Here is a 27170-nt window from a genome sequence, read left to right on the forward strand (position 1 = left end):
TGAATCTGTAGATTGCTTTGGGTAGTATGGACATTTTAACAATAGTAATTCTTCCAATCTACGAGCATGAAATATCTTTCCATTTATTTACATTTGTCATTGTCAATTTCCTTCATCAATGTCTTATAGTTTTCACGTATAGACCTTTCACCTCCATTAAATTTATTCCTACCTAGGAATTTTATTCTTTTTGATGCAATTGTAAATTGGGCTGTTTTCCTAATTTCTGATAGTTCATTGTTAGTGTAAAGAAATGAAACTGATCTTTGTAAACTGATTTTGTACCCTGCAACTTGACTGAATTCATTTGTTCATTCTAACAGTTTTTTTTTTTTTGGTGGAGTCTTTAGGGTTTTTAATATATAAAACCATGTCATCTGCAAATAGACTCAGTTTTACTTCTTCCTTCCTAATTTAGAGGCCTTTTATTTCTTTTTCTTGTCTAATTGCTCTGGCTAGGACTTCCAATACTATGCTGAATAAAGTGCCAAGAGTGGACATCTTCATCTTAAATAATTTCCCACCTTCTTTTCTCAGTATCTCTTTATGGAATGTCTATTAGTTGAAGAAATATTAATCAATAAATTTTATTAGTTGAAGAAATATTAATCAATATCCAAAGAAGTATTCATAATCTGTTCTATTATTATAATGCATTTGCTTAACAATAAGCTAAGGTGGTGTACGGGTTTACCAAGATCTAAATATTTCTCTAATCCAAGTTTCTTATGAATATGTGCCAACAATGGTTTGGAAATTAAGTATATACTTTAAGAAAATAAATGGCAATCTGAACAACTGTGGGTTTTCTTTTTTTATAAAGACAGGTTAAAGAGCTGTGCAGACTCCACTGGTAAATTATTTCAAAATTAATATTCTGACCCACATAGTCCTTGGTCAATCATACATCTAAAGCTATGCAAGCTCACGCCACTGTGACTGAGAGGAATCCAGGGTATCAGGTGTGTGTGCCAATAAGATGCCAAAGAAACAAAAACATGAGCGTACAAAATAGTTCTAGAAACAATCTAGGCCTTTTTAGGTGCTCTAAGAACGCATGAACTCTCTTCCATGTCTAGCCTTTTATGTCACATTGTTGACAGTGCATGGCAGAGGCAGCTGGTCTAAGTGAGGGTTCTCGACTCACTGAGAGAAAAGAGTGGTTCAGAATGACACCACCTCTACTGTCCCTCAGATGCCCCCAAGTAACCTGTGAGAAAGGAAAGGCTTTCACACAATTACATGTCTTAAGTCTCATTTCAATAAATCACCGGGACAAGAATGAAAGCCTGCTAACTCTGAGTCTGGCTTTGCTGCGCCCTTGAGAGAGTATGTGTATGGAACGTGGCGCCGGTCAGAGAATCTCTGCTGAGAGCCTGCCTAGGACTCTACCTTGACTCCGGTGGCCTCCGGTGAAAACTGCACCTTATTAGTCAAACAAGCTAGAGTGCCTGCTGTGCTCTGCACCTGGGAAGCTCAGAGAAATCACGCATCAGGGTTTCTTCAGCCCAAACAGAGCCAGTGAGATCTGAAGATGGATCTGCCTTAGAACTGCGGCCTAAAGCTGTCAAAACTCATTGAAAGGATGGTTGACTCACAACGAAGCCACATTAGAACTGTGCATTTAGCTCATGCTTCCGAAAGTTAACATGAAGTTAATAACTATTTCAACCAGAGCCTGCTATTAGAATACTAATCATAATAGCTTTCCATCAAAATGACTTGATTTTAATGACTTTGCAGCTTGATCTGAACACAAAAACCATGTCAATACAGTCAACCACTTGTGATTATACGAGTGATTATACGAGGAGAGAGGACTGCTCCTTATTTGCAGGCTGTTTTTATAAATAATTACGCAACTTGGTTCATCAAATATTGACTGAAGACTTAACACCAGCAGGCGCTGGTGCCTCAGGGAATTAAGAGCTGGCAGTGCTCACGCTTGAACAAGCTTTGCACAAACCCAATCTAATTGGCACAGCAAGCGTGTGGTGTGCTAGTGCAGGATTATTACCCCATCAGGTGGCCAAGGAAACTGAGGCTCAGGGAAGTAAGGAAGACGGCACCCACAGTCAACAGTGGGGCTGCAAACCCAGGGCCCTTCACTCTCACTCTGCCACCTGCCAAGTCAGAGCTCCGTCCCCCAGGGGCTGGAGGTGAGGATGCAAGAGCAAGAAAGTTACAGAAATAACCAGATAGTGGATGGAAGGCAAAGGGAGGGGGCACTTCTGTGTCGTGGTGGGGGGCGGGGTAAGGGAGGCCAAGAGAGGACGTGCAGAGGGAAGGATGTGGATGGAGGAGAGGTCCCCACACTGGAGGGACCGAGCAGGGGGCAAAGGCTAGAAGGAAGCCGGAGCCTTACCCGACCCTACCCTGCCTGGCTGGCTGGAGGGGGGAGCAGATCAACAAAGGGGGTGACAGCAAGTGTGGCAGGTCTTAGACAGACACAGGCGACGTGTGTGAGGTCAGCGAACAGGAGCCCACGCACCGACCAGCACAGAGCTGGGCCCCAGCAGGACCGACTCGCAAGAACATGAATGGAAGGAGCAGACGGGAACCCCTGGGCTACTTTAGCAGGCAGGGGCAGAGGTCACAGGAGGAGATCCAGAGCGACGCGACGAGCCTGAATGAGCCCTGACAGAGGCAGAGGCACCAGGCAGAGGGGCTTAGTGTCCCAAACTGACTTGCCGCCCCGCCAGTGCCCCACTGCACCCTCTGATGAGAGCCAGACAGATGGGGAGGTCTCACTTCCCGTTATAAACAGCATTGGAGCGGGCAGTTGTAAGCGAGAAAGTCACCGGAGAGGCGGGGCCACGAGGACCCTGAGAGTGAGACACCGCGGTGACGGTGACGCGCCGGGGAATTGCGCCACAGACCTTAGCGAAGGAATTAAAACCAAAGGCAAGTCAGATTTCATAGGAAATCTGGAAAAGGAAGACATCTGCAGAGGAAGATCCAAAACAAGATCCCAGCAAGAAAAAACAGGGAAACAGCCCAGACAGCAAGCGCAGTGGTTGAGAGTCCGCTTGCCGATGCAGGGGACGCGGGTTCGTGCCCCGGTCTGGGAAGATCCCACATGCCGCGGAGCGGCTGGGCCCGTGAGCCATGGCCGCTGAGCCTGAGCGTCCGGAGCCTGTGCTCTGCAACGGGAGAGGCCACAGCAGTGAGAGGCCTGCGTATCGCAAAAAAAAAAAAAAAAAGAAAGACACCCAGAGGGACAGGGGCACCTCTCAGTCACTGAAACCACAGATCCAAAAACAGATGCCAGATTGCTGGCACCCAGCAAGCAATGAACATAACTGTTACAACAACTAAAGTAACGTATAACATCATAGATACGCTATACTCAGTTATAAAAAGGCAGGTATCTTCAATACAGACATAAATTCTGGAAAAGGCACAAAGAGAGGAAGTAGTTCCGGGTGTGTGCAATTATTAAATGCTTCAGGTGTTGAGTGTACTTTGTTGCAGGGACACAGCCCAGGGAAGAGGAAAGCAGACGACCAGCCAGCAGCGAGGTAAGTGACCAGGCATCTGACCAGGCTTCCCCCGTGTTCTCACAAGGATAACAAGGACATTGGGAAGAGCTGACACACAGCTCTGACAGTGCAGCGGGACCAGCCCGCAGTGCATCCCTGGACTGTGGAGCCGGCCAGTATTCTCAGGTCCAGGGTGGCGCCTGGGTCAGAGCACCCCGAGACGGTGCTGAGTCTCGAGCCCACAGCCCTGGAGGCCCTGGGACGGGGACGGGGACGGGAGGAAGTGACTTCAAGGAGTGAATTCTGGCCTAACTGTTCCCTCTCGGAGCGGCAGCTGAAGGAGCAAAGGGCAGAGTGTGGAGGAGGCCGGGCACCCTCACAGGTGGCGTGGGGCTGTGGCAGCGGAAGGAGAAGAAAGCCGTGCATTCCAGACTCTGCCCAGGTGTTCACTTTCTAGGGCATGGGAACCCTCCTGGTGGTGACGTTTACCAGGGGAGCCCAGCACATGCAGGTCGGGGAACTCTGTGGAGGTGGCTCCTGAAACGCGGAGATGACCTAATTAGAGAGTCTCAGCCCTCATCAAACTTGGCTGTCTGCAAAAAGTTCATAAAGTATGTTATGATAGCCAAAAAAACCAAACAGTGGCGCCGTCATGAAGTCCAGAGAGCAATACTGGAAAAGGTCACAAAGAAATGTAAATAGCTATATAAGACACGAATAACGGATCGATGTACAGATCAGTAAACGTGGGAATCACTCATTCACGACTAAGAAGCTCTTCTGGAAAAAGAAGAAAGAAACCAGATGGGTCGGGTTTCTCCGACCCAGGTGCAGTGCCCCCTCCGTGGGCGCCCCGTGACTCCTGGAATGGCCCTTCAGCTCTGCGTGGCTCTGCAATGCCCATGTGGCCCCAGGGAAGGTGCAGATGAGGGCAGGGATCCCCAGCCGTCCTGCTGACAGGGATGGACGCTGCATCTACCCAACGGCCTGCAAAGAGGCACGAGGAAGCCCCCATGGTGAAGGCCCATCCAGCCCACGAGCCAGCGGGGCAGCCGCTGAGGAATGCAGGTCGGGGAAGACGGGTGAGCAGAAGCCGGGAAGAGAGCCGTGGATGTGGAACGTGGTCCATCACATACATGGCTTCGAAACCATCAAGGAAAAGTAACAGGTAACTGAAGAAAAAGTGCAGGATTTAAAAAGGAAAATCTATTTTTAAAAAAATGGATCTACACCTTGTTCTAACAAAATATATCTCAGATGGGTCAAACATTTCATATAAAAATATAAAGGGGCTTCCCTGGTGGTGCAGTGGTTGAGAGTCCGCCTGCCGATGCAGGGGACAGGGGTTCGTGTCCCGGTCCAGGAAGATCACACGTGCCGCGGAGCGGCTGGGCCCATGAGCCATGGCCGCTGAGCCTGCGCGTCCGGAGCCTGTGCTCCGCAACGGGAGAGGCTGCAACAGTGAGAGGCCCGCGTACCGCAAAAAAAAAAAAAAAAAAAAAAAAAAAAATATATATATATATATATATAAACAGGAGCCATACGAGGGTGCTTGTGAGTATTACTTGTCCCTCTGGGTGTCGCCATCTGTTCTGCTCATTCTACTGGGGTGATCTTTTCTTTTCTTATTGATTTGTAATATCTTGTTATATGGTAAGGAAGCTAACTTTCATCTATTGTGGAATGTGCAAAGATCATCTCCTATTCTGTCCTTTGCTCTGAACCTTATTTATAGTGCCCTTTGCCATAAAGAAAGTTTAAATTTCTTCACAGTCAAACCTGTCATTTAGGCTCTTAGGCTTAGAAAGAATTTCCCTAACACACAGTTTTCTCACATGAAAATGTAAGATATATGTTGTCCAAACAATTAGCTAAAATTTAAAAGATTGAAAATGTCCAGGCGATGGAAGAGAGGGGATCTCCTTAGGCTGCCTTCAGGGATGAGAACTGGAACAGCCTTCTGAAAGACAGTTTGTTATTATGTCTTCAAATTTAGAAACACATGGACTCTTACGCTTAATATTTCCACTTCTAAGAGTTTATATTCAGGAAGGAATCAGACTACTGCATGTATGTACCATGTATGTTCAATGATGTTCATGTGCAAAGTGCTTATCGAGCACCAGGCAAAGTTCTAGGTGTCTTTCAGTGCAGGGGAGGGGAGCCTAGTTATAAACAAGTTGCTTTCATAAAATAGATTTCAGCTACTTTTAAAAAATGATATATCTATATGCACTGAAATGTGAAAAAACCTCCCTAATACATTAAGTGTGGAAAGTGGTTTATAATGCATCATATGATATGGTACAACGTTTATAAAATCTGCGCATGCATATACAACATGCACAGGGGAGAGGTTTCAAAAGATGTTTTCTGAGGGTCTCAGCCTGGTGGCCTTAGGTGATGTGTTACTTCCTGTGCGTTTTCTGTAATGCTTGACTTTTCTATAATAAGTGTTTCTGTGGTCAAGAAAAACAAAATATTCTTCTTTTAAAAAAAAAAAAAGTTTGGAGTAACAGAGAAGAAAAGGCCCTCTTTCCTAGAGGCTGGCCTGTTTTTTAGTTTATAAAACAAACTGAGGTTCTTATTTCTGTGTAAAATTTGTAAATGTAAAGTTTCTGTGTAGAGGTTCCAGAACTTCACCTGCTGGCAGTGGCAGGCAGGAACTCCTGCCTTTTCATTATGAAAAAAGGACCTCTGCAAAGCTGCTATGACGGCAGCATGCACGTGCCTGCAGAGGAGGGACGCACCTTTGGCTGCACGGGGTCCGGCTCCAAGGACAAGCGCCTGCTGATAAGAGATGAGACACTGAAAGCTGGAAAGGGGAGGCAGAGAAGGACAGCTAGCAAGAATACTTAATTAAGGAAAAGAGGAGAAGATGATGGTGTAGAAAGTGGTGGCTGTGAAAAGCAGGTTTCAAACCAGGTAAGTGCACCTGACCTGTCACTCGCGAAGATCACCTACGTTCTCAACAATGCGCATGCAAGACATGGGGCCGCGCTGCTGAAGGCTCACTGCCAGAGCCAACGCTGAAATGCTGAGACCATAGTCACAATTCTGTTTCTAAAGGGACGTGGGTGGCTTACTGCTCTCCGTTGAAAGGCTGAATTCTTGGTTCCGCTAATAAAGGTGAAGGGGCAGAAGGAAGCCCGTGAAAATGGTAAATGAGCCATAGAGATGCAAATGTGAAGGACAAATTTTGTTACAAAATCGATAGACCAGGAGGCTGGCTAAGTACAGACCATTCCTACTGGAAGGGACAGGAAAGCACTGAAGGTCCACAGAGGTTAAAGGGGGGACTTGCTGGAGAAGACCAGACATTCACAAGAGAAATGGAAAGAGTAATTTCAGTTACAGTTAAAACACATCAGTTATAGGAATAAAAGTTTCACATCAAAAGAAAACCAGTCTTAACAGGGAAATGCAGAATTGCACCCAGTTCTCAATGTGGGTTCTCAGTCCAGTGTAAGTATGAAGAAGACAAGTTTGTCAACCTGTGAGTCAACGGCACCAGTCCCCACACGGTGCTGTCACCAGGAGCTCACACAGAGGAGCGTCCACAGGACTGTCAGCCCTGCACAGGGTCCCGGACAGACCGAGCAGCGCCATGGGCAGGCGGCAGGTGTGAAGACCCCGGTGTGCCTGGGAAGGAGCCCCTGCAGACCCAGGTGGAAGCTGCCAACATCAAAATCAGAAGAGATGCCTCATGAAATGCGAATTTCTTTGTAACTGGAGCACGTGAGACAATGCTTGCAACAACAGTTTAGATTTGCACAGCGGCAGAGTTCACAAAGGATTTTCACAGCCTTTAAAAATGTTACTCCTGGGCTTCCCTGGTGGCGCAGTGGTTAAGAATCCGCCTGCCAATGCAGGGGACATGGGTTCGAGCCCTGGTCCGGGAAGATCCCACACGCCGCGGAGCAACTAAGCTCGTGTGCCACAACTACTGAGCCTGCGCGCATAGAGCTCGCGCACCCCAAGGAAGAGCAGCTCCCGCTCACCGCAGCTAGAGAAAGCCTGTGTGCAGCAACGAAGACCCAACGTGGCCAAAAATAAATTAAAAAAAAATTATGAATTCAAATTTATCCCCCCCAAAAAAAGTCACTCCTGCTCTCAGTCCATGTCAGGGGAGCCGAAGCAGAGGGGAGGTGGGCAGCTGGCACCCTCCTTCAGCCGGGACCCAGCTCTTGTCACCATCACCTGCAGCGGGTGAGAACCGAGACCACCTGGAAGGGTGCCGTGCACCATCAGCCCCAGTCTCCCTGCCCAGGCACGACACCCACTGAGAGCGGTACCGGGCGGGGCGACCGGACCAGGCCCTGAGGTGAGGAGGGGTCAGCCTTGGGTGCCACCAGACCTGCCGCCCCGCACGGGCCGAGGGAGGGGACGCAGGACTCGGCGGTCACAGACGGGGCAGCCGACCGGGAAGCCTCTTCCTTCCCAACTTCTTGAGGAGTCACTACTGAACTGGTTTATTGGTGCTGGGCATTCAAATGGCCATCAACAGTGGACACAGTCACCTCTGGACTTTTCCTTCTTTTCCGACTCCAGTCCTCATGCTCTCTTTGCTTTCAGTGCCACCAATAAGACTGTGGAGCCCTCCCGCTCTCAGCCTTGTGGGTCTGCACGCCTCACGCCCTGCCAGTCCCGGCTCAGGCGTCCCTCTTCCTGTCCCAGCCCCCTATCGAGCCCTAACGACCCCCGACACATGCCTCCCGGCTGAGCACGGTGGCCTCTCACGCCTCTCTGAAGGGTCTCTCATTTTATTTTTTAAAAACTTTTTGGCAGATTGATTGATTAAGACTGATTTCTGCGTTGAGTCTTTGTTGCTGTGCACGGGCTTTCTCTAGTTGTGGTGCGTGGCTTCTCATTGCAGTGGCTTCTCTTGTTGCGGAGCATGGGCTCTATGCGCGCAGGCTCGGTAGTTGTGGCTCGTGGGCTCTAGAGCACAGGTTCAGTAGTTGTGGTGCCCGGGCTTAGATGCCCTGTGGCATGTGGGATCTTCCCAGGCCAGGGCTCGAACCCGTGTCCCCTGCATTGGCAGGTGGATTCTTAACCACTGCGTCACCAGAGAAGCCCAGATCTCTCATTTTAAACAGTATTAACACTTCCTTCCACTTTCTCACTTCAGACCCCTGAAGTGGCCCACCTTGTCAAACGGGTTCACAAAGGGGAAAAATATTAGAGAAACAGTAAGAAAAGTGAACTGAAACATTGGAGATGAGTTACAAGTGTTCAAGATAGAAAGATATCAACTTCCCAGCCAGAAGTGCATGAAGGAGTTATTCAAAGCTCTTCTGAAAACCTGGGTCAACGTTTTCAGTGATGTTGACTTATGGAACTGAGCTCACAGGGCCTCTTGAGAGAAAGGACCACTTCTTAAAGCTGAGACCTGTCCCCAGCGGGGGAAAGCCATGTGGCCACCAGGAGGTCATCGAGGAGCCCAGGCCCGCCTGCTGTGGGACAGACACACATGGGGCTGGGGCAGCAGTGGGGTTCAGGTGTGGGGTCAGGGCAGAAGCTGGAGTCAGAATGTCAGAGCAAGGTGGACATGTCACCCTGTGACCTCAGGGATGGAGCTAATGTCCTGCAAGGAGATCCCAACCTTCCTTCCCAGTCCAGTCTCTCCTTTGAGGGAGATGGTGGCGCACCACACCTTCCTTGACCACAGCCTCTGGGAGAAGGTCCTTGGAACCTGTGTGCTCCTGGGAACCAGAGGACAGAAAGAGGGACATGAACAGGATGGCCTGCCAAGAAGCAACTGCAGAAATGTAACCTGGGACCTGCTGGAGCCAAAGGTACAATGAAAGTCGCCGGGGATGTGCAGGTTACCATGGTAATTAGAGGGATGTGTCCTAGGCACCGACTCCCCATCTCTCTGCTTCGCCCTGACCACTGCTCACCTGCTAGAGCAGAGCGGCACCAGGCCACCCCCATGCCTTCCTGGAGGCGGTGGCACTGGGACTTGAGGGCCAGGAAGAGTGACTACCACAGGGACGTGTGTCCAGCTGCTGAGATGCTTTCCCATCTCCTGGAAGGACGTCCCTCTAGCTCGGCAATGCATTCAGTCAAGGGCACCCTGAAGGTTCTCGGCTGGGATGCTGCCCAAAGACCCGCCCGGGAGGCATGGGCAGCAGAGCTCACTGTGGGCAACAGCCCCGGAATGAGTCCGCATTTTTTCATTGAATATATTAAGTACACAACGGAGTATGTCACCAAAGTAATTTATCTTTATAAGAACATAGCTTAATTTTTGAATGAAATAATCTATTTATCCAATAATTATATTCCAAAGATTTTCAACAGGGCTTGAATAGATGACTATATTACTGCTTAGCTATCCCATTTTTGGTTTTATGGTTTCTGACGCTTTAATTAGGAAGTCAGAAAGATCAATCTACTAGAAAATCATATTTTCTTGATATTCAAGTTAAGGTTTATGGTACAGAGTTTCTTAGTTTTTACTTGTTAAAAATCAACTGGGGAAAATTCCAAATTCCTCTTAAGGAAGTTCCGAAATGATGAATTAAAAGGGGAAAAAACTACCATTTGACTTTTTACAGTAAGAATGTAACGTGCAGCCTCTGCACCGCCACCAGAGCACCTGACCCTTGATCTTCCTTCACTCACAAAACATCCAACAGCAAAAGCAAATATCATCATTCAATTTTCCACAAGAGATGCAACATAAGTTATTTCATCATTACAAAGTTGATATACAATCTCAGAAATTTTGAAAAAATTGGAAAATCAAGAAAAAAAGTCCTACTTAACAAGAGAAGCACTTTCACATTTGGATGTATTAACGCCAGACTTCCCCTAACTTGCTAACAAATGGGGCTGCGATCACATTCCAGCCTTAAGTCTCCTCCCAGCCTGAGCTTTTCCTGCTGTGGATCTTACAGGCATCTCTGACGACTGCAGACCACACAGCAGTGAGACGCTCAGCCCCGTTAAAGTTCAGATGGAGTCACGACCCTGGAAGACCCCAAAGGCTGTCAGCGGTCTTACCTCCTATGTCTTCGCCGCTGGAGGAGCTCTCAGGACTCGAGCAGCTGGGGGCCTCCGGCGGAGGGGGGACCCACCCCTCAGGAGGCAGGCCCACGGTGTAGAGCCGTCGCGCAGGCTGGACCTGAGTGTCACCACCTGCAGGAAGAAGCAGGGACAGATGCCATCAGACGTCTACTTGCCGAGCAGCTTCTCCAGCCACTTTCACTGAAGATGGGTAGCCAGAGCCGTAAATACTGATGTCAGTCAGCCAAGCATTTTGCCAGCAGAGCCACTAAGCTCTACACCCAGACAGGGACAAGGGGTGAGCTTATGATTATTTAAATTCACATTAAGTTACTTATTATGTAAACTTCTGGGGTTTTATAATATGGTATAAAAACATAATTAATTCATGAATAAGAAGCAGAAAATAAAAAGACTCCATGTAACACGCCCCTCATGACCACAACATGAATCTCAACATTTTGGTGCATAACCTTCTGGACCTTTTTCTCTCTATATGCTAACAACATGTATGCAGTGTGTGTGTCTGTTCACACCCACACACAGACACACACACGTCTTAATGGGATCACGCCACACGCAGACACACACACGCCTTAATGGGATCACGCATCATTATACACGTATATATTATATGTATAATATCATTCAAAAGTGAATATGATAAAATATTAAGATACATTTAAGCTTACATACTCTCAAAGGCTACATGATAGTCCATGTCATTGGCAAATTTAACTATAATTTAACCACTGTCCTAAATTTTGCATATGGAGGTTGATTCTAAATTTGCACTATTACAAGCACCTGCTATGACCATCCTGGCTGTACATAACTTTGCACCACTGACCACAGGGTTCCTCCAAACAAATTCCTGGAAGTGGACCTGCTGAGCTGCACCGTCTGGAGAGGCAGCTTCCAGTGCTGCTGCCATGCTCTCAACACTGGGCAGGATCGACGCTCTAATCTTCATGTTCTCATTCAAGATATGGCAAAGTAACCTTTATCCAACACAAGTGGATATCCCCATTAGTCTTTCTCAGAAAAATGAATATTTTACTTTAAAAACAACGAAAAGGACTGAGCAAAATCACTAATGCACATATAACAGAACGTGTGGTTGAGAGACATTTAAATTGTGAAAGCTTTGGAACATTTTCAAATTCTTCTGCCATCAATATACTTCACTTTTGTGAAGCTAAGGGGCAAGAATGTAGTTCTTATGTTAATCTGATCCATCCAGTTGATTAACGACTGTGTCGTTACTGCCAGGATCAAGGGCAGAGCAGACCATCCCCTGTCGGGTGACATCAACATTTGATCATTTTTCACAGAATACTTTTGGGAGCTTTTAATCAGCTAACAGAACTTGGAAACACTACTGCTCACTTAAGTATCAGGATGAATACAGGCGGTGCCGTGGACCCGAGGCAGGATATGACTCCTGTTATGAAGGGCAAGGATGCACCTGAGGGCAGAGCTCTTCCCGATGCTCCCATGCCGAGCACACACTCATCTGAGGCCAAGCCTGCGGGCTGAGGAAGGCGATCTGCTGTCTGTGTCAGGGTGGCCAGGCGCAGAGCGCAGCTTCCCGGCCCGGGTTTCCCTTGTCTCTTCTGGTAGAAGATGGCTCATCGCTGCACGGCAGTCAGATGTCGTGTTTCACTGCTCAGGGCTCGGGGCTCAGCAGGGCCACAGCATCCCCTCGCCCACACATCGGGCCCGCAGGGTGAGGCTTGGGGATCTGGACGAGGCATGTCAGGACCCCCTTCACTGCTGACAGAGGCCACCGTCTCCCTAGGAACACCAGGCTGGCCGCAAGGCTTCAGAAGAGGCGACTTAATCAGCTCTCCTCTTGTTGATCGGCTGGCTGAGATCCGAGGTTCATAATTCTCACCCTTTCTGGCTCTGGGTCTGATTTGCAGGACACCCACTTGAGCTTGATTTCATGCCTAACCTCTGACTCCCCCTGCATTGTGCCTGTCCACATGGCCCCCTGCCCACAAGCACACACGCGTGCCCTCCACCAGGGCACCGCCACCAAGCCACCCTTGGGACGGCCGCAGCCTTCACGATCGGTGTATTTGTGTCACGGAGCTTGGGGCACAAGGCTGTTTTTTATAATTCTTCTGGGATTACCTGGCTCTTTAAAATATATACAGATATAAAGCAATAACAAATAATAAGGGTCCAACATGGGCTCTTGGGTGACGGAAATTCATCAAAATGCATACACACCGATTGTTGTGGCCGTTTACAGATCATGCCCTCATCTTTAAGAACAAATGGAATCACCAATGCCCTTTTGAAACTAACAAACAAACAAACAAACACTTCTGTCAAGTGAACAAATAGTTACCAGAATCAGCATGCTGTGTCCTAACTGTACAAAGAACATTTTCTCAACCTCATCCAAGGACTGACTGACAAAGGCCCCTTTCCTCATCTGGCTGCTTCTTCCAACACTGAAAAGACTTGGACACACCTGCAGCTCTGCTTATCGCCAAACTGTGTCCTCCACAAGCATCAAGCCTTCAAGCAAATCCTCAGATGACCTTTACAGAATGTTTCATATGACCTGCCCACAACTTGTATTTGTCTATTTGATTGTGATTTCATTGTTTTGTCTTTAGCCAAGATTTCTCTTTTTCTAGCTGCAAATGAATTGTTTTTTCTTCAAAATTCCCAAGGCATATTGCTTCAAAAAATATGTTGCTCTTTCAGGATTAAAAAACACTCAAGAAACTAGGGCTAGAGGGAACTTCAAATGACAAAGCATGCATGAAAAACCCACAGCTGGCACTACACTCAATAGAGAAAGCATGAAAAACACACGGCTGACATTATACTCCATTGAGAAAGCCTGGCTGCTTCCCTCTAAGATTAGGAATGATTACAATTCACATTCTTGCCACTTCATTTCAACATTATACTGAAAGTACTAGACAAGGCAATTAGTCAAGAAAGAAAGGAAGTAAAGGCATCCAGATTGAACAGGAAGAAGTAAAACATCTCTTCTCACAGATAAGATCTTGTATATAGAAAACCCTGAAAAATCCACATACACAAAAAAACCTGTTAGAGCTATTAAGTTTGGCAAAGTTGTAGGATACAAGATCAACATACAAAAATCTATATTTCCATATTTAAGAAACCACTGCCTAATGCAAGGTCAAAGCATTTATTAGTATTTCCATATACCAGCAATTAATAATCCAAAAAGAAAACAATTCCATTTACAATAGTATCAAAAAGAATAAAATACTTTGGAATAAACTTTTTTTAAGTATAAAATTTATAATGAAAACTACAAAACATTGTTAAAAGAAATTAAAAATGACTTAAATGGAAAGCTAGACAAAATTCATGGATTGAACAACTTAATATTGTTAAGATGGCACTAATCCCCAGAGTGTTCTGCAAATTCAGTGCAATTTGTATCAAAATTCCAACTTCCTTTTTTTTTTTCTTCCAGAAATGGACAAGCTGATCCTAAAATTCATATGGAATTGTGAGGAACCCCGAACAGCTAAAACAATCTTGAAAAACAACGAAGTTAGAAGACTCTTAACTCTGATTTCAAAACTTATTACAAAGCTACAGTAATTAAAACAGTGTGGTACTGGCATAATGACAGACATAGAGACCAATGGAACAGAATTGAGAGCCCAGAAATAAACCCAAACATTTATGGCCAATTGATTTTTTTTGTTTTTGTTTTTGTTTTTTTTTCGGTACGCGGGCCTCTCACTGTTGTGGCCTCTCCTGTTGCGGAGCACAGGCTCTGGACGCGCAGGCTCAGCGGCCATGGCTCACGGGCCCAGCCGCTCTGCAGCATGTGGGATCTTCCCGGACCGGGGCATGAACCCGTGTCTCCTGCATCAGTAGGCGGACTCCCAACCACTGTGCCACCAGGGAAGCCCTGGACAATTGATTTTTGACAAGGGTGCCAAGTGGAGAAAGGACAGTCTCTGCAACAAGTGGTGCTGGGATGACTGGATATCCAGACAAAGGAATGAATCTGGACCCCTACCTCACACCATATTCAAACATTAACTCAAAATGGATAAATTACTTAAATGTAAGAGCTAAAACTATAAAACTCAGAAGAAACCTTAGATGTAAAATTTGTGGCCTTGGATTTGGCAACAGTTTTTTAAATGACACCAAAAACACAAGCAACAGAAGAAGAAATAGATATAATGGACTTAATCAAAATTAAAATGTTTTATACTTCAAGACACCATCAAGGAAGTGAAAGGCTAACCCATGGAATGGGAGAAAATATTTGCAAATCATGTATCTGATAAAGCTCTTGTGTCCAGATTATGACCACCTCTTACAACTCAGCAGCAAAAAGACAAGCAATCCAATTACAATATGGGCCAAGGACTTATATACACATTTCTCTAAAAAAGATACACAAATGTCCAACACACACATGAGAAGACACTCAACATCACCAGTCATCAGGGAAACGGGAATCAGAACCACAGTGAGGTGCAATCTCACACCTACTAGGATGGTTAGCCTAGTAGGGTAAGAAAACAGAAAATAGCAAGTGTTGGCAAGGGTGTGGAGAAACTGGACCCCCCCCCTCCCCCCGCATGGCTGGTGTGATGAAGAATGGTGCAGCTGCTGTGGAAAACAGTTTGGCTGTTCCTCAAAATGTTAAACATAGGAGTACCACATGACCCAGCAATTCCACTTCTAGGTTTATATCCAAGAGAACTGAAAACACATGTCCACACAAACACTTGTGCAGGGATGTTCAAAGTGGCGTTATTAATAAAAGCCTAAAAGTAGAAATAACCCAAATATCTGTCTATCGATGAACAGATAAACAAAATGTGGTATATCCACGGAATGGAATATTATTCAGCAACAAAAAGAAATGAAGCACTGATACTCGTTACAATTCAGATGAACCTGGAAAACATGCTAAGTGACAGAAGCAGACACAAAAGGTCACCTATTATGCAATTCCACTCAGGCAAAATGTCCAGAATACACAAATCTGTAGAGACAGAAAGCAGGGAGGCATGAATGGGGATGACTGCAATGGATATGGGTTTCTTTTGGGGTGAAAAGAATGTTCTGGAATTAGTGGTGATGGTTACATAACATTGTGAGTATACTAAGAATCACTGAACTGTACATTTTGAAATGGTTATGGTAAACTTTAGATTAAATGAATTTTATCTTTAAAAAATAGGGCTTCCCTGGTGGCGCAGTGGTTGACAGTCCGCCTGCCGATGCAGGGGACACGGATTCGTGCCCCGGTCTGGGAAGATCCCACATGCCGCAAAGCGGCTGGGCCCGTGAGCCATGGCCGCTGAGCCTGCGCGTCTGGAGCCTGTGCTCCGCAACGGGAGAGGCCACAACAGTGAGAGGCCCGTGTACCACAAAAAAAAAAAAAAAAAAAAAGTTGCTGCATGTTGTATGGAGTTTTCAGAAAAGGGCATATAAGTTAGGCTCATTTGCATCTGTGAAATACTAAAACTATCAGAAATGCCTCCTCTATTTGTGGCCTGAAGCCATGAGAAAGGGTGTGGGGGTCCTGCCCACCAGACCCCTCCCCCTTCCAGGATGCCTGGCGGCCAGAGGGTGGTCTGGAAGGGGAGAAAGCGTGGGGTGTGCAGAAATGCAGCAACTGGACGCCCCTCTAGGACCCAGTGAGACTGCCCTGGTCACACCACATCCTCATTAAACACTCCCCCTTAGTTTAGGCCATGGCAGGTGGCCAGTCTACACTGCGCAAGGCACACTGTGCTGCCTTAGACAGCAAGCACCACACGCAGAGTCTGCAGTCTGAGAAATCACATGGGTGGAGAGGTCCACCGAGAACACGGGCCGAAACCTGACCTGCGGTCCTCATGGGACCTCTCCTCTGGCCCCATCACCATGCTGGCTGGGCCAACTCCATCCGGGCACTGGCGTCTATCCTGTCCTATCCTCCGACTGTGTCACAGCCGCTGGCACCAGCCACCACGGGGCGATCACCAGTCAGCACCATGGGTGCCCCACTGCCCATCACAGCTCAGGCTGCAGCTGGGGCCCACCCCCAGCTCCTGGCGGACGTGATGGAGGCTCCCCATGCTCAGGGCCCCCTCATCCACTCACACCAGGCATCTGCTCCATGGAACAAGCTTCTCAACCTTCCGTACAGGTCATTTCACGTAATCGATACATTCTGAACCAACTTTACATCAGCATCTTGATTTTTAGTTCAACATCCTCATACTGAACAACAACAGCACCTCACAGCCGCCTGCTGAAATGACATGACTGAACCTGGAGCTTCCGTGGAAAGACACCACCCAGATTATTACTATTAGTGAATAATCGCTGTTAAAACCGTCAAGTTAGAAGAGGGAAGAAAATGCAAATAAACCCTAAAAACAAAATTTTTAAAAAGACTAAGAACATTGGTTCAGTCAAACTTGGACAGAAAACCAGGAACACCCAGGGACGCCTGCTCCTCACGTAGGCGGCACGTCTTCCCTACGGTTCCCGCCTTGCTAAGCTGTGCTGTGCTTATTCAAAACCACGTGCGTCCTTCACAGGTGGAACGGGTGTCACGTTAGTTTTCTGGGCAGCATCACAGGTGGGGGCTTGAGCACAGGTGTTCCTTCTCTTCTGGTTCTGGAGGCTGGATGTCCGAGAGGGAGGTGTCACAGGGCTGGTTTCCGAGGCCTGTCTCCTTGGCGTGTGGATGGCTGTCTTCTCCCCGTGTCCTCATGCAGTCATCCTGCTGTGCGTGTCCGGGTCCTGATCTCTTCCTGATCTCACCAGTCACATTGGACTAGGACCCACCCTAATGGCCTCGTTTCACTTAATCACCTCTTTAAAGGCCCCGTCTCCAAACACAGTCAACATCTTGAGGTCAGGGCTTCAGCGTATGAATTACGGAGGATACAATTCAGCCCACGACAGTATGGTCTTTGAAAGGTAAAACAGCATTAAATAGTAGCCACTATTCCTTAGTGTGACTCCAGGGGTGGGAGTCCATCCTACACCTGGCAGGCTCTCTGTCAGAACAGCAGCAGGTGCGCCAGAGAGTGGTGGTCCTGGGGGGATGCTACACGGGGGTCAGAGCATCCCAACCACACCAAGGCACATGAGGACACAGAAAGGGAACTCGGCAGCCCCAGGTTCATCCTGAAGGACAAGCTTGTGCAGCCCCCCATTCTGGGGGGGAACGCTTTCCCCTCGCCTGCAGGCATTGGCCATCTCATGGGTGAAACAGGCGTGGCACGATTATTTCTGGAGATCCAGCCTGTGGGCAGCAGGCATGCCCTGGGCTTGTCGGGCCTGCCACTGAGATCTGGTCCAGGGAGGGCCAGGATTTGTGGACATAAGGTTACCGGGCCAGGCCAGCAGGAGAGACCAGCGCTCAGGAACAGAATCACTCTAGGACAGAGCCCCGTGAGGGGCCACTGCCAAAGAGAAACAGAACTGACCCGAGAAAGGGTGCTGGGAACTCTGCCCTCTCACGTCCACCTGGGCACTAGGGGCTGCAGCCAGGGCTGCCCCCACCTCGCCTGGCCTCTTTCCGTGTGTCCCACTTAGTGGCCCCTCGCCGGGCAACACCGCTGCATTGATGGGGAACCAGAGTGAGAGGAGCCTCCACGGCCGACCACCTCACTGTGTGAGGATCTTGGACAGACATCTGTGAAGAGCAATGGACAGGAGACTAAAACAGGAGAGACGTCAGGACCGCGTCCTGGGTGGCCAGGGACTGGGGCAGGGTGACAGGGCAGATGAGAGACCAGGCAGCAGGGTCCAGTCTCTGCGACCGGGAACAGCATGTAGATGAACTCAACACCAATGGCGAACTTGACCTCGTCCCCAGCTGGGGGCACCGATGCTGGCTTCTTCCCTCCCCAAGTGAAGTAACTGTCCTCCCAGAGCGTGAGCAGAACGACACCTGCCCGTCCCCTGAGGTGACACCCCAGTGGCCTGAGGCCAGGCACGTGCTTCCTGGGGAATGTCCAGGGACCCGCCCTCACCTGTCATGGGGGGGATGCCCCCGCCCTTCACTCTCTCAGGAGCCACTTTCTCAGGTGGGTTTCTGCAGGCTGGACTCACTGGGGCCCTCTTCTCTTGGCCACGTGGAACCTCAGGATACAGTTTCTTCAGCACTTTTCCAACAAACACTACAGAGGCATCAATTTGCAAAAGAAAGGAAAAGAATTACTGACGGCAGTTTTATTTAAATTGCAAATGGTTTTATAGAAAACGAAGACATATCACAACATCACTACCTCAGGACTGCCCCCTATAGGACACCACTGGGGTTGTCCCCCCAAGATCCTCCGGTACCGTCCCCCTCAGAAAACCCCCAGCACCGTCCCCATCAGGGGACCCCTCATCACTGTCCCCTGAAAGGATGCTGCCCCCCAGCACTGGATGCCCCCACAGGTGTGGGCACAGGTAGGAGCCGCTCACACCTGTGCTCACACCTGGGGGCCGCACTTGGGCTCACAGTTCTGTTCTTCCCTCACCTTGTCTCTGGTTGAATGTATGTATAAAGCACAGACTGCGAGGTGTTTTGAGAATCAGGGTTTGAGGTCCTGGGCCCCAGCGCAGCCCCAGACAGGCTGGGTCCACGTCAGTTCACAGCAGATACGCTGGGCAGGCCCCAGGCAGCCCCGGCTCCTCCCTCCAGGGCACCCGCCGGGGACCAGCACAGCCGGCTAGGTTCTCACAAGGGTGTGCAGAGTCTTCATTTGGTTTATTTTAGTCTACATTCTGATCTAACTGGAGGGGAAGAGCTGCCACAATGAATAAATATTTCTGTCCTGATTTAAGTGTGAACAACAGGTACAATCTCAAAACAGCATCCTAGAAAAGGTGAGGGGAAAAGGTTCACCCAATGAACCTGTTTTAACCTCATTAAATTCAGAAACAAACCAGCAAAGAGAGAGAGAGCTGCTCTGGAGTAACCAAGCACCGTGGGGCAGAAATTGGGACCCTGGAGAAGGGTTTGAGTTCTTCAGATGATGAGGTGGAGGATGTATGTTTGGGCCACTGAGGACGCGGTGACGTGAGAGGGGAAGTCTGAAGGGGCCACCGAGTGGCTTGTGGGTCACAGAGGGCAGGGTCCTGTCCCCACGTGGGAGGCACAACCCTAAAGACGCAGACCACTCCTCATTTCATCATGTGCTCAGACAGCCCTCGCAGCAGCAATAACCCCCTCCGACCGGTACTAGTTGGAAAAAACACAACTTGGGTCTAAAAACACGAAAGGCCTTCTCAGAAAACTATTCAAGCCCAGGCAGTGCTTGGCCGGGCGCCTGGGAGGAGCACGGGGTCCTGATGCCACCCGCCCGCTGGCCCGGTGGCCTGATGGCTGGCTGCCCGCTTGGCCAGGAGGCCCTGGATGGAAGAAACTGCCTCTGGCGACGATGCCCTCATTTACAGTCTCGGGTCCCGGAAATGCTGGACTCCAACCCCCACCTCTGCCTGGTTGAACAGCGCAGGGCCCAGCTCAGAATATTCCCAAGGCCTCTGCAGACAGCCCCGGGCAGTGCGTGCGTCACGGGGAGACAGGCTGTTCCGTTAGACAGGCGCTCAAAGACACGTCCAGAGGGTAGGTTCCAAGTTTCCGTTAGAAATTGAACTGTCCTGTGCATTTCCTTAAATGGCAGAGGGGAAAACACTCTATTCCAGAAGACTGGGTGGCAATTTCCAGGGGAAACCAAAGGCAGATAAAATAAACTTTACCTACAAACTATCAACAAGTCAGCATTTTTATGAACTAGAACAAATATTAAGGTAAAATCCTAACTGGGCACCTGCTCTAAAACAAACTCGGGGAAGCTCGGGGCCTGAGACTCGCCTGGGCTGGCGGCAGCTGACATGGGCGTCCAGCTGAGGTCATCTCTGAGCCGAAGCTTCTGCACACACGTGTGTATCTGAACACAAAACGACACTACAGGAAAACCCGACACAGGTCATCACCAAGCAGTGCCTGCACCACAGCTGAGCAGCCACACAGCCCGAAGAACCCGACATAAAAACACAGCGATCCCGGGGAGAAACCAGTGCAAGCCAGGCCCCCAGAAGGCCCCTTCTCCAGGGAACACTGAAGCGGATTGGGCACCTCATCATTTTGCTTGAACAGGTGCCCTGACTACAGGCGGCAAGGGCGCGGCACACGGCAGGCTGGCCAGGAACTCACCGCCTAGGCTTTCTGCCGTGGATCCTGAGCTGAGACATTGGTGGTGTGCAGGGCAAGGAAAAGAACAGAAGCCCTTGGCGCTTTCACTGAATTCACCGGACTGCGTACGTAAATTGTATTTACAGCCTAATTAATAGGGGTTTTCACCAAGGCGCTAGCTACCTGGCGGCGTGTCTGCAAAGCCTCCGGCTCTCGAGGTCCTTTGGCTCTCCACTCGCTGGCTTTGCGGTGTCCCCGCACGACCGCTGCAGGGGCCTCAGCCTGTTGGGAGGTTTAGGACACGTGGTCCTTCCTCAGGGACAAGATTCAGGACAAGACTCAGACAATCCCAGGCTGAGCGCTCCAGTGCTGAGGTCCCGGGGGCCAGAAGCCAACTTGGGTGGGGTCTGGGGGCGACAAGCTTGCCTCACACCTGGCTCTGGAAGCTGAGAGCTCCTTATAAGGGGCCTGGGTCTGAGGGCTGTGGTCCAAGGGCGGCCTCATCTGCCACCCAGGCTCCCCCGCCGCCCGCCCCACGGGGCCTGGCCAGGTCTTGCTTCGGGCTCTGGGCCGCCCCGATAGGGAAGGGTGGCAATCGCTGGGGTTCAAACATCATCCCAGCCAACGCCCCACCAGAGGCAGTCCTGCCAGGGACAGGGCCCCCCTCCATGTCTCCTGACTATGGGACCCTGCTCAGGGCTGCCAGGCCCTGTAGTGTCCCCACTGACATTTTAAAAACTAAATCTAGCACAAGACTCAAGGGCTCAATACTTGCCTCCTCAACCTCGTTACCAGGGAGCAAAGTTTCGTGACTCTGAGAGGAGAGGAGGTTCTCGGTCAGCAGGAGGCTCAGAGCACAGGGTGAACCTGCAGGTCTCCCCACGCAGAGCTCCTCCCCTCTCCCACAATACCCAACAGGGATCCCTCCAGGAGTTGGGTTCAACTGGGTTAAGCCACAGTTCTGCCACTCCTAGGTCTTTCTGAGTCTCACTGTTTCCCTCTGTAAAATGGGCAGAAACACCTCTGTGGGCGAGGCTGCAAGACTGACAACACAGGTGTGCTACAGAGACGACACAGGAGTGGACGACGGGGCTCTCACTTCCTCACTCCCGGCCTCTCTCCCTTCCCACTCCCGTCTCAGGCCGGGACGAAAGCTGAAACGTCCTCCAGCTCGCCTGAGATCCAGACCCCACTGCCAACAGCAGGCAAGCCCACCCAATGGCCCGCAGCGCCCGGTATTTCAACAAAGCAAAACTGAACTGTTTTTCCCCACTCGCCCTGCGCCCATGGCCTGGCCTGGGGCACTGTCGGCCCGCCAGCCCCTGCGCTGCCCGCCTGATGCCCCCCCGCCTTCTGAGAGCATGTGGCTACTTGCCGGCACCAGGAGCTGCTCCAGGCTCATCTGCTCTCCCTCTGCCTGCGCCCTGGGGTCGGCATGTCTCCAAGGAGCCTGTGTCCAGGAGGAGGGTGCGTCCCCGTTCTGAACACAAATCCAGTCACATCCGTCCTTGGCTGAACAACCACGGCTGCTCGAGGGAGGACCGTCTTGGCCACTGCAGACACAGGGGCCCACATCAGAGAAGCAGAGCGGGAACCAGCCCCATGAGCACCGGACGTGCCCACGGGGAAGGAGGACGCACCACATGTCCATGTGCTTCTGAGGGCTCGCGGCTGCACCACGGGGCGGGGGCTCAGCACGCACAGCACGCACCATCTATGATCGAGGGAACATAGGCTGTGCACTCAAAATTCAAAACAAATGTTCCTAAAGTACAACTTAAATATAAAAGTGTCATACTCTACGCTTAAATCCCAAGATTAATATTTGGAGGGTGACCGTGGGCAGAACAGTACACGGATTCAGATGTGCTAATTCATAAAGGCCAGAGGGCCTGCACAGTTCACACTTCATCAAATGGGAAAGACGATTTTCCTAAGTTTTAAATTTAAAATTGAGCATAGTAGTTCAAAAACTAAAACAAAGAGGAGAACTTTTATCCTCCTAAGCTAAATGGGTGTAAGCATCTCGTAAACCCAAGAGGCAGCATGATTTCCATCTCACACTCATGTGTGTTAAAAACCTCACAAGCAAAAACACACCTTCTCCAGGAGTCTCTGCAGGCTCCCACCCCCGGCAGCACATGTGCTCCATCAATCCCACCCCTACGACTTGTAATAAACGTTATCACAGGAACAAAACTGCTCTGAGAGGAGATGCAGGTTTTACATCCTATTATCCATGATCCGTGAGATAATTATCAAGTGTCTTGTCAACAGGCACAAGAACAGATGATCTCAAAGAGCTGTCAGGACGGGCATCCCAACAGCAAAAGCGGGAGATGTGTCTTCAATGAGAAGTTTAACTAGTAAGTCTTAACGGATTCCAAATATCCAGGTACCTCAGATTAAAATAATTTTGCTGATAAATATACATGTCTAATACTTTCAGTTGCCACAAGTTAAAGCATAGTCTTTTTAAAAATAATGTGATTTTAATTTTTCAAAATCAGCTTTAAAAGAGCAATGTGTAACAAACAGAATGAAAACAATACTTTCTACCAACCAATACTGCTGGAGGGTTCCTTGGTGAATTTCACTTTATCCCAGCATTTGAGACAACGCAGGGAGTAAGACCACTGAACGTCTGAACATCATCCTCTGAAGCAAACAAGCTGTCAGCGTGGACCTGCCTGCCCAGACCCCCACCAGCCCCAGTGATCAGTGCCTCTGCTTTTCAAAGGGATGATGGACCCGCTCCTGTGCAGTCACATGGGGCTCCTATCACAAACGGAGCTCGTAGTTTACTTAAATACAAATTACCAGCTGTTTTAGACCAAAAGAAATGTGTAGCCACTGGACTCTCAGTTCTCTGAGCCTCCAGGGCTATGAAGGAGCTGGGTACCCCATGAACTGCCTCCCGGTTTCCTACAAATAGGGACTTGATTCTAACTGGCCAAACCTACTTAGGGATTCACGTTAAAAGCAGAACATAAATGAAAGGTTATTTTTTTCAGGGTAGGAACACAGTAAAACATCATTTTTAAAAAGCATCTGTCAGCTTTGGTTTGTTGAAAGGCGCCTTGTGCCTCCGTATGTGTGTGTGTGCGCGCGCCCTTGTACCTACTGCAAACATAGTCCTAAAAATCAATTTAGAGATTAAAAGTCTCTTTTTTGCTTAATTTCCACTGTGCTCAAAAACAAACAAAAAAGAGCAAGGTGCTTGGGTCCAGGAAGGCAGCTCTGTGTCACCACAGGAGCTCAGTGAACCGCTGGCCTCCTGCCTGTGCCGTCCCCCTCTCCCAGCAAGAGCAGGTTGTAACTTGAAACTCTGCTGTCTGTCAAAAAGCAATCAGCGGAACATAAAAAAGCAGGGGAATGGACATTGATGCCTGCAGGAGACAAGTACAATCACCACGCGACGGGCGACTGGAGCTGGGACATGAGAGACACAGAAAAAGGTCACTGTGGAGAAAAACATCCTGTCTGAAATTAATGCGACGAAATACCAAACAGAGAGATCAAGTCTCTGTGTCACAGGGGAATTAAGTCATTTTGATATAATTTTCAGAGAGGACTGCCCTCTAAACTTGCTATTTCAGGTTAAAGACACAAGCCAAATAATAAAATTTCAGTAAAGTGTTCTTTGGAAAGTAGACACCTGGGAAGAACTCAAAAGGAAATAGATAGTTTGACTGCTGGTGGTAAACTATTCAATTCTGAACTATTCTTCCACACAATCACGTGTTTTAAAATCTAACAGTTGCGTATAAAAAAGGAAGGGGTTTGCTCCATTTTTAACAGAGGTGTTAATGGCAGCATTTCAAGGAATTAGGTCTCCTTCGCTGTGGTCTTAGGGCAGAATGCCTAACAGGCTCCTGCCCGAGTCAGACAGTGCTCCCGGCACACCTCCCAGCTGGGAAAGCTTCCTCATCAGGGGAAACTGGGTGCATGTACTTTCTATTAGAAAAGGTTCTCATGAAAAAAAAAAAAAAAAAAAAGAAACAGAAATAGGAACTTTTTCTTCCATAATATTCCATTCTGAAAAAAGCAAAGGAAAATGAAAACTATGTGATAGAAAAAAAAGCACCTCTGATGTTTTTTTTTTTTTTGTGGTACGCGGGCCCCTCACTGTTGTGGCCTCTCCCGTTGCGGAGCACAGGCTCCAGACGCGCAGGCTCAGTGGCCATGGCTCACGGGCCCAGCCACTCCGCGGCACATGGGACCTTCCCGGACCGGGGCTCGAACCTGTGTCCCCCGCATCGGCAGGCGGACCCCCAACCACTGCGCCACCAGCGAAGCCCACCTCTGATCTTTGAGACCACTAAGTCACCCCATTAATGTCAGAAATATTTTTCTTTTCCTTAAAAAAGTTCACTTTGATGGTAAAGTGATACACATTTCCCTCAACATCTATGTACACAATATACTTTATTTACCATTGGTGTAAAACTATACATTTATTTTTACTAAATATATACTGTAGATCTTTCTGGTAATGGATGAGATGAGAAATGATATTGAGTCATTTGTAATTCTCTAGCCAAATCATCCCTATGAACCACTGTCTCTCAGAAAAGCGTAACTCTCAGAGGACAAAAAAACACGTGGAGCTAATCTGGGGCCATGAGGAATAAAATTAGCTAAAAAACTATATTTCCAGGGGTGGATGTTAATGGGAAACAGTAAAACTGATGGGGCCACATGCTTATAGGAATTACACAAAAATAAAAAAAGATACCATAAATATTAACAAATAACTTCTAAAAAGTGACTTCGAGATATTTCATTATGAGAGAAAAACATCAGAACAAATGGTTTTATGATGTACGTTTTTAGAGTGATTATCTAGAATTTGAAACCAGAGTTGGCAGGCTTTTTGAAATCATATATAAATGAAAAACTGCTACTGAAAATAAGATCAGAAATGGAAATTCATTGAAACTTTCCCTGTGGCCCTTTTCCCTGTTTGATGACAGCCTCCCGACCTTAGGCTGGCATAGTAGAGAAAATGTTGCAAAACAAACACACACTGACAAATCATAAAGAAAAGGAAGAAGTTCCCCAACCTCAGTAAACACTGACTCAGCTGATTCCCTTTTCCACCTGATATCTGTAGAGCTTAAGAGACACTTTAAATTTTCTTAGGGTATTTCTTGGAATCTGATACAGCATTTTAAATTTTCTCTTTTCAGTAAAGACTATGTTTATCTGCCAACCTCTCCATAGCTTTTTCTCCCACAATATTCAATACGGTTTTTTTTCCCATTTTATCCCTATAATGAGAGAAGGTATTTAATGGATGCTGATGAATAAAGGAATAAATTGATAATAGCACTGCATCAGTTCACAAGAAAGAGACGCTCAATATAGTATGCAAATTCAATGAATGATAGTTTGTTAATGACTTTCATCACAGAATTATAAATGGAAAAACAATTAGCTAAGATTTAAGCAACAGTTGGCAAGCTTTCTGAAATATTAATTAAAAGGAAGATAGTTCTCAAAATAAGACCAGAAATAGTACTCAAATGGGACACAATTGGAATCCTATGCCATGACCAGTCTGACGTGATCTCCCCATTTAAGAGGTAGATATCCACTAAACTTTCATTTTCTCCCAAAACTTTAACACTTAAAAAAAAAAACTCTAAACTTTGTCCAAAATTTTTCCTCGCAGTTTTTTAAGCAGCAATTACTATGCCATCAGCTATTCAGAAACATGTTAAGTGCACATAAGGCTGTGATCATTTTTGTTGGGCTTGGTGACTGCGTCCTAACCCAGGAGATGCAGGGAGAGCAGACACAGCTAGCTCCCAGCCTGTCTTGTTTTCTCACCAAGACGAGATGCAACAGACCCGGCGGGGCGGGCTGAGGGGACATTCAAAGGCAACTCGGAAAGCTGCCTCATTACGATGGGGAGACAGAGGATAACCTATTACTTTTACTCCAATACTTTTATTTTTTTTCCAGTTTAATCGACATTGGCTTTTTCAGCAGACAGATCTGGAATTCAACCCAAAGGGCACAAGGCTTGCCTGACCATAGCCGGGTCACCTGTTCTCTGGGTGAGGATGTTGGGGAGGAAGTGCCCATCCTCCCACTGGCTTCTGCCGCCCCAGCCGAGCAGGGAGAATCCCTGGCTCCCCATCGTGCCCCCACTGCGCCTGGCACCCTCTGCTTGAGGAACCGTCCTGCTCCCACAGTCCTGAAGCCTTGTCTGGGCGCTGTCGTCTCTCCAGCCGCTGGGTCGTGCACCCTGTCTTCCCGACAAGGTCCCCCTCGGCCGCTTCCACGTCCCACACCCAGGGTGACAGTGATGGCAGGCTGCTCACGTGGGCCTTGGGCCTCACGCCTCACGAACGTGACCCGCGTTAATCCTTATGACTCTGCTGTTCACCGAGTAGTCATACATCTTAAATTTTCTGTCTACTGTGATGCTCTGACATCTTAAGTCCCGCCTGGCTGGGCAGAGACAACCCCCCACCAGCCAAGGGCCCAGCCAGGAGCCC

General features: G+C 48.4%; 1 protein-coding gene across 3 annotated transcripts in view; it reads right to left on the minus strand.

Moving 5' to 3' along the window:
* The window catches only part of ERICH1 (glutamate rich 1), a 48094-nt gene that overhangs the window by 15160 nt on the left and 5764 nt on the right, over positions 1–27170 (minus strand). For 2 of the 3 annotated variants that reach the window (XM_060001230.1, XM_060001231.1), the window contains exons 2-3: positions 18509–18655; positions 10494–10628 (exon numbers count right to left, since the gene is read on the minus strand). In XM_060001230.1, coding sequence (XP_059857213.1) covers positions 10494–10628; positions 18509–18655 — 282 coding nt within the window. Of the gene's footprint in view, positions 1–10493; positions 10629–18508; positions 18656–26715; positions 27091–27170 lie in introns of those variants that run through there. The other variant, XM_060001229.1, reaches the window with a different exon arrangement.

This window comes from Delphinus delphis, chromosome 21, assembly GCF_949987515.2.
Source record: "Delphinus delphis chromosome 21, mDelDel1.2, whole genome shotgun sequence".
NCBI classification, from domain to species: Eukaryota; Metazoa; Chordata; class Mammalia; order Artiodactyla; family Delphinidae; genus Delphinus; species Delphinus delphis.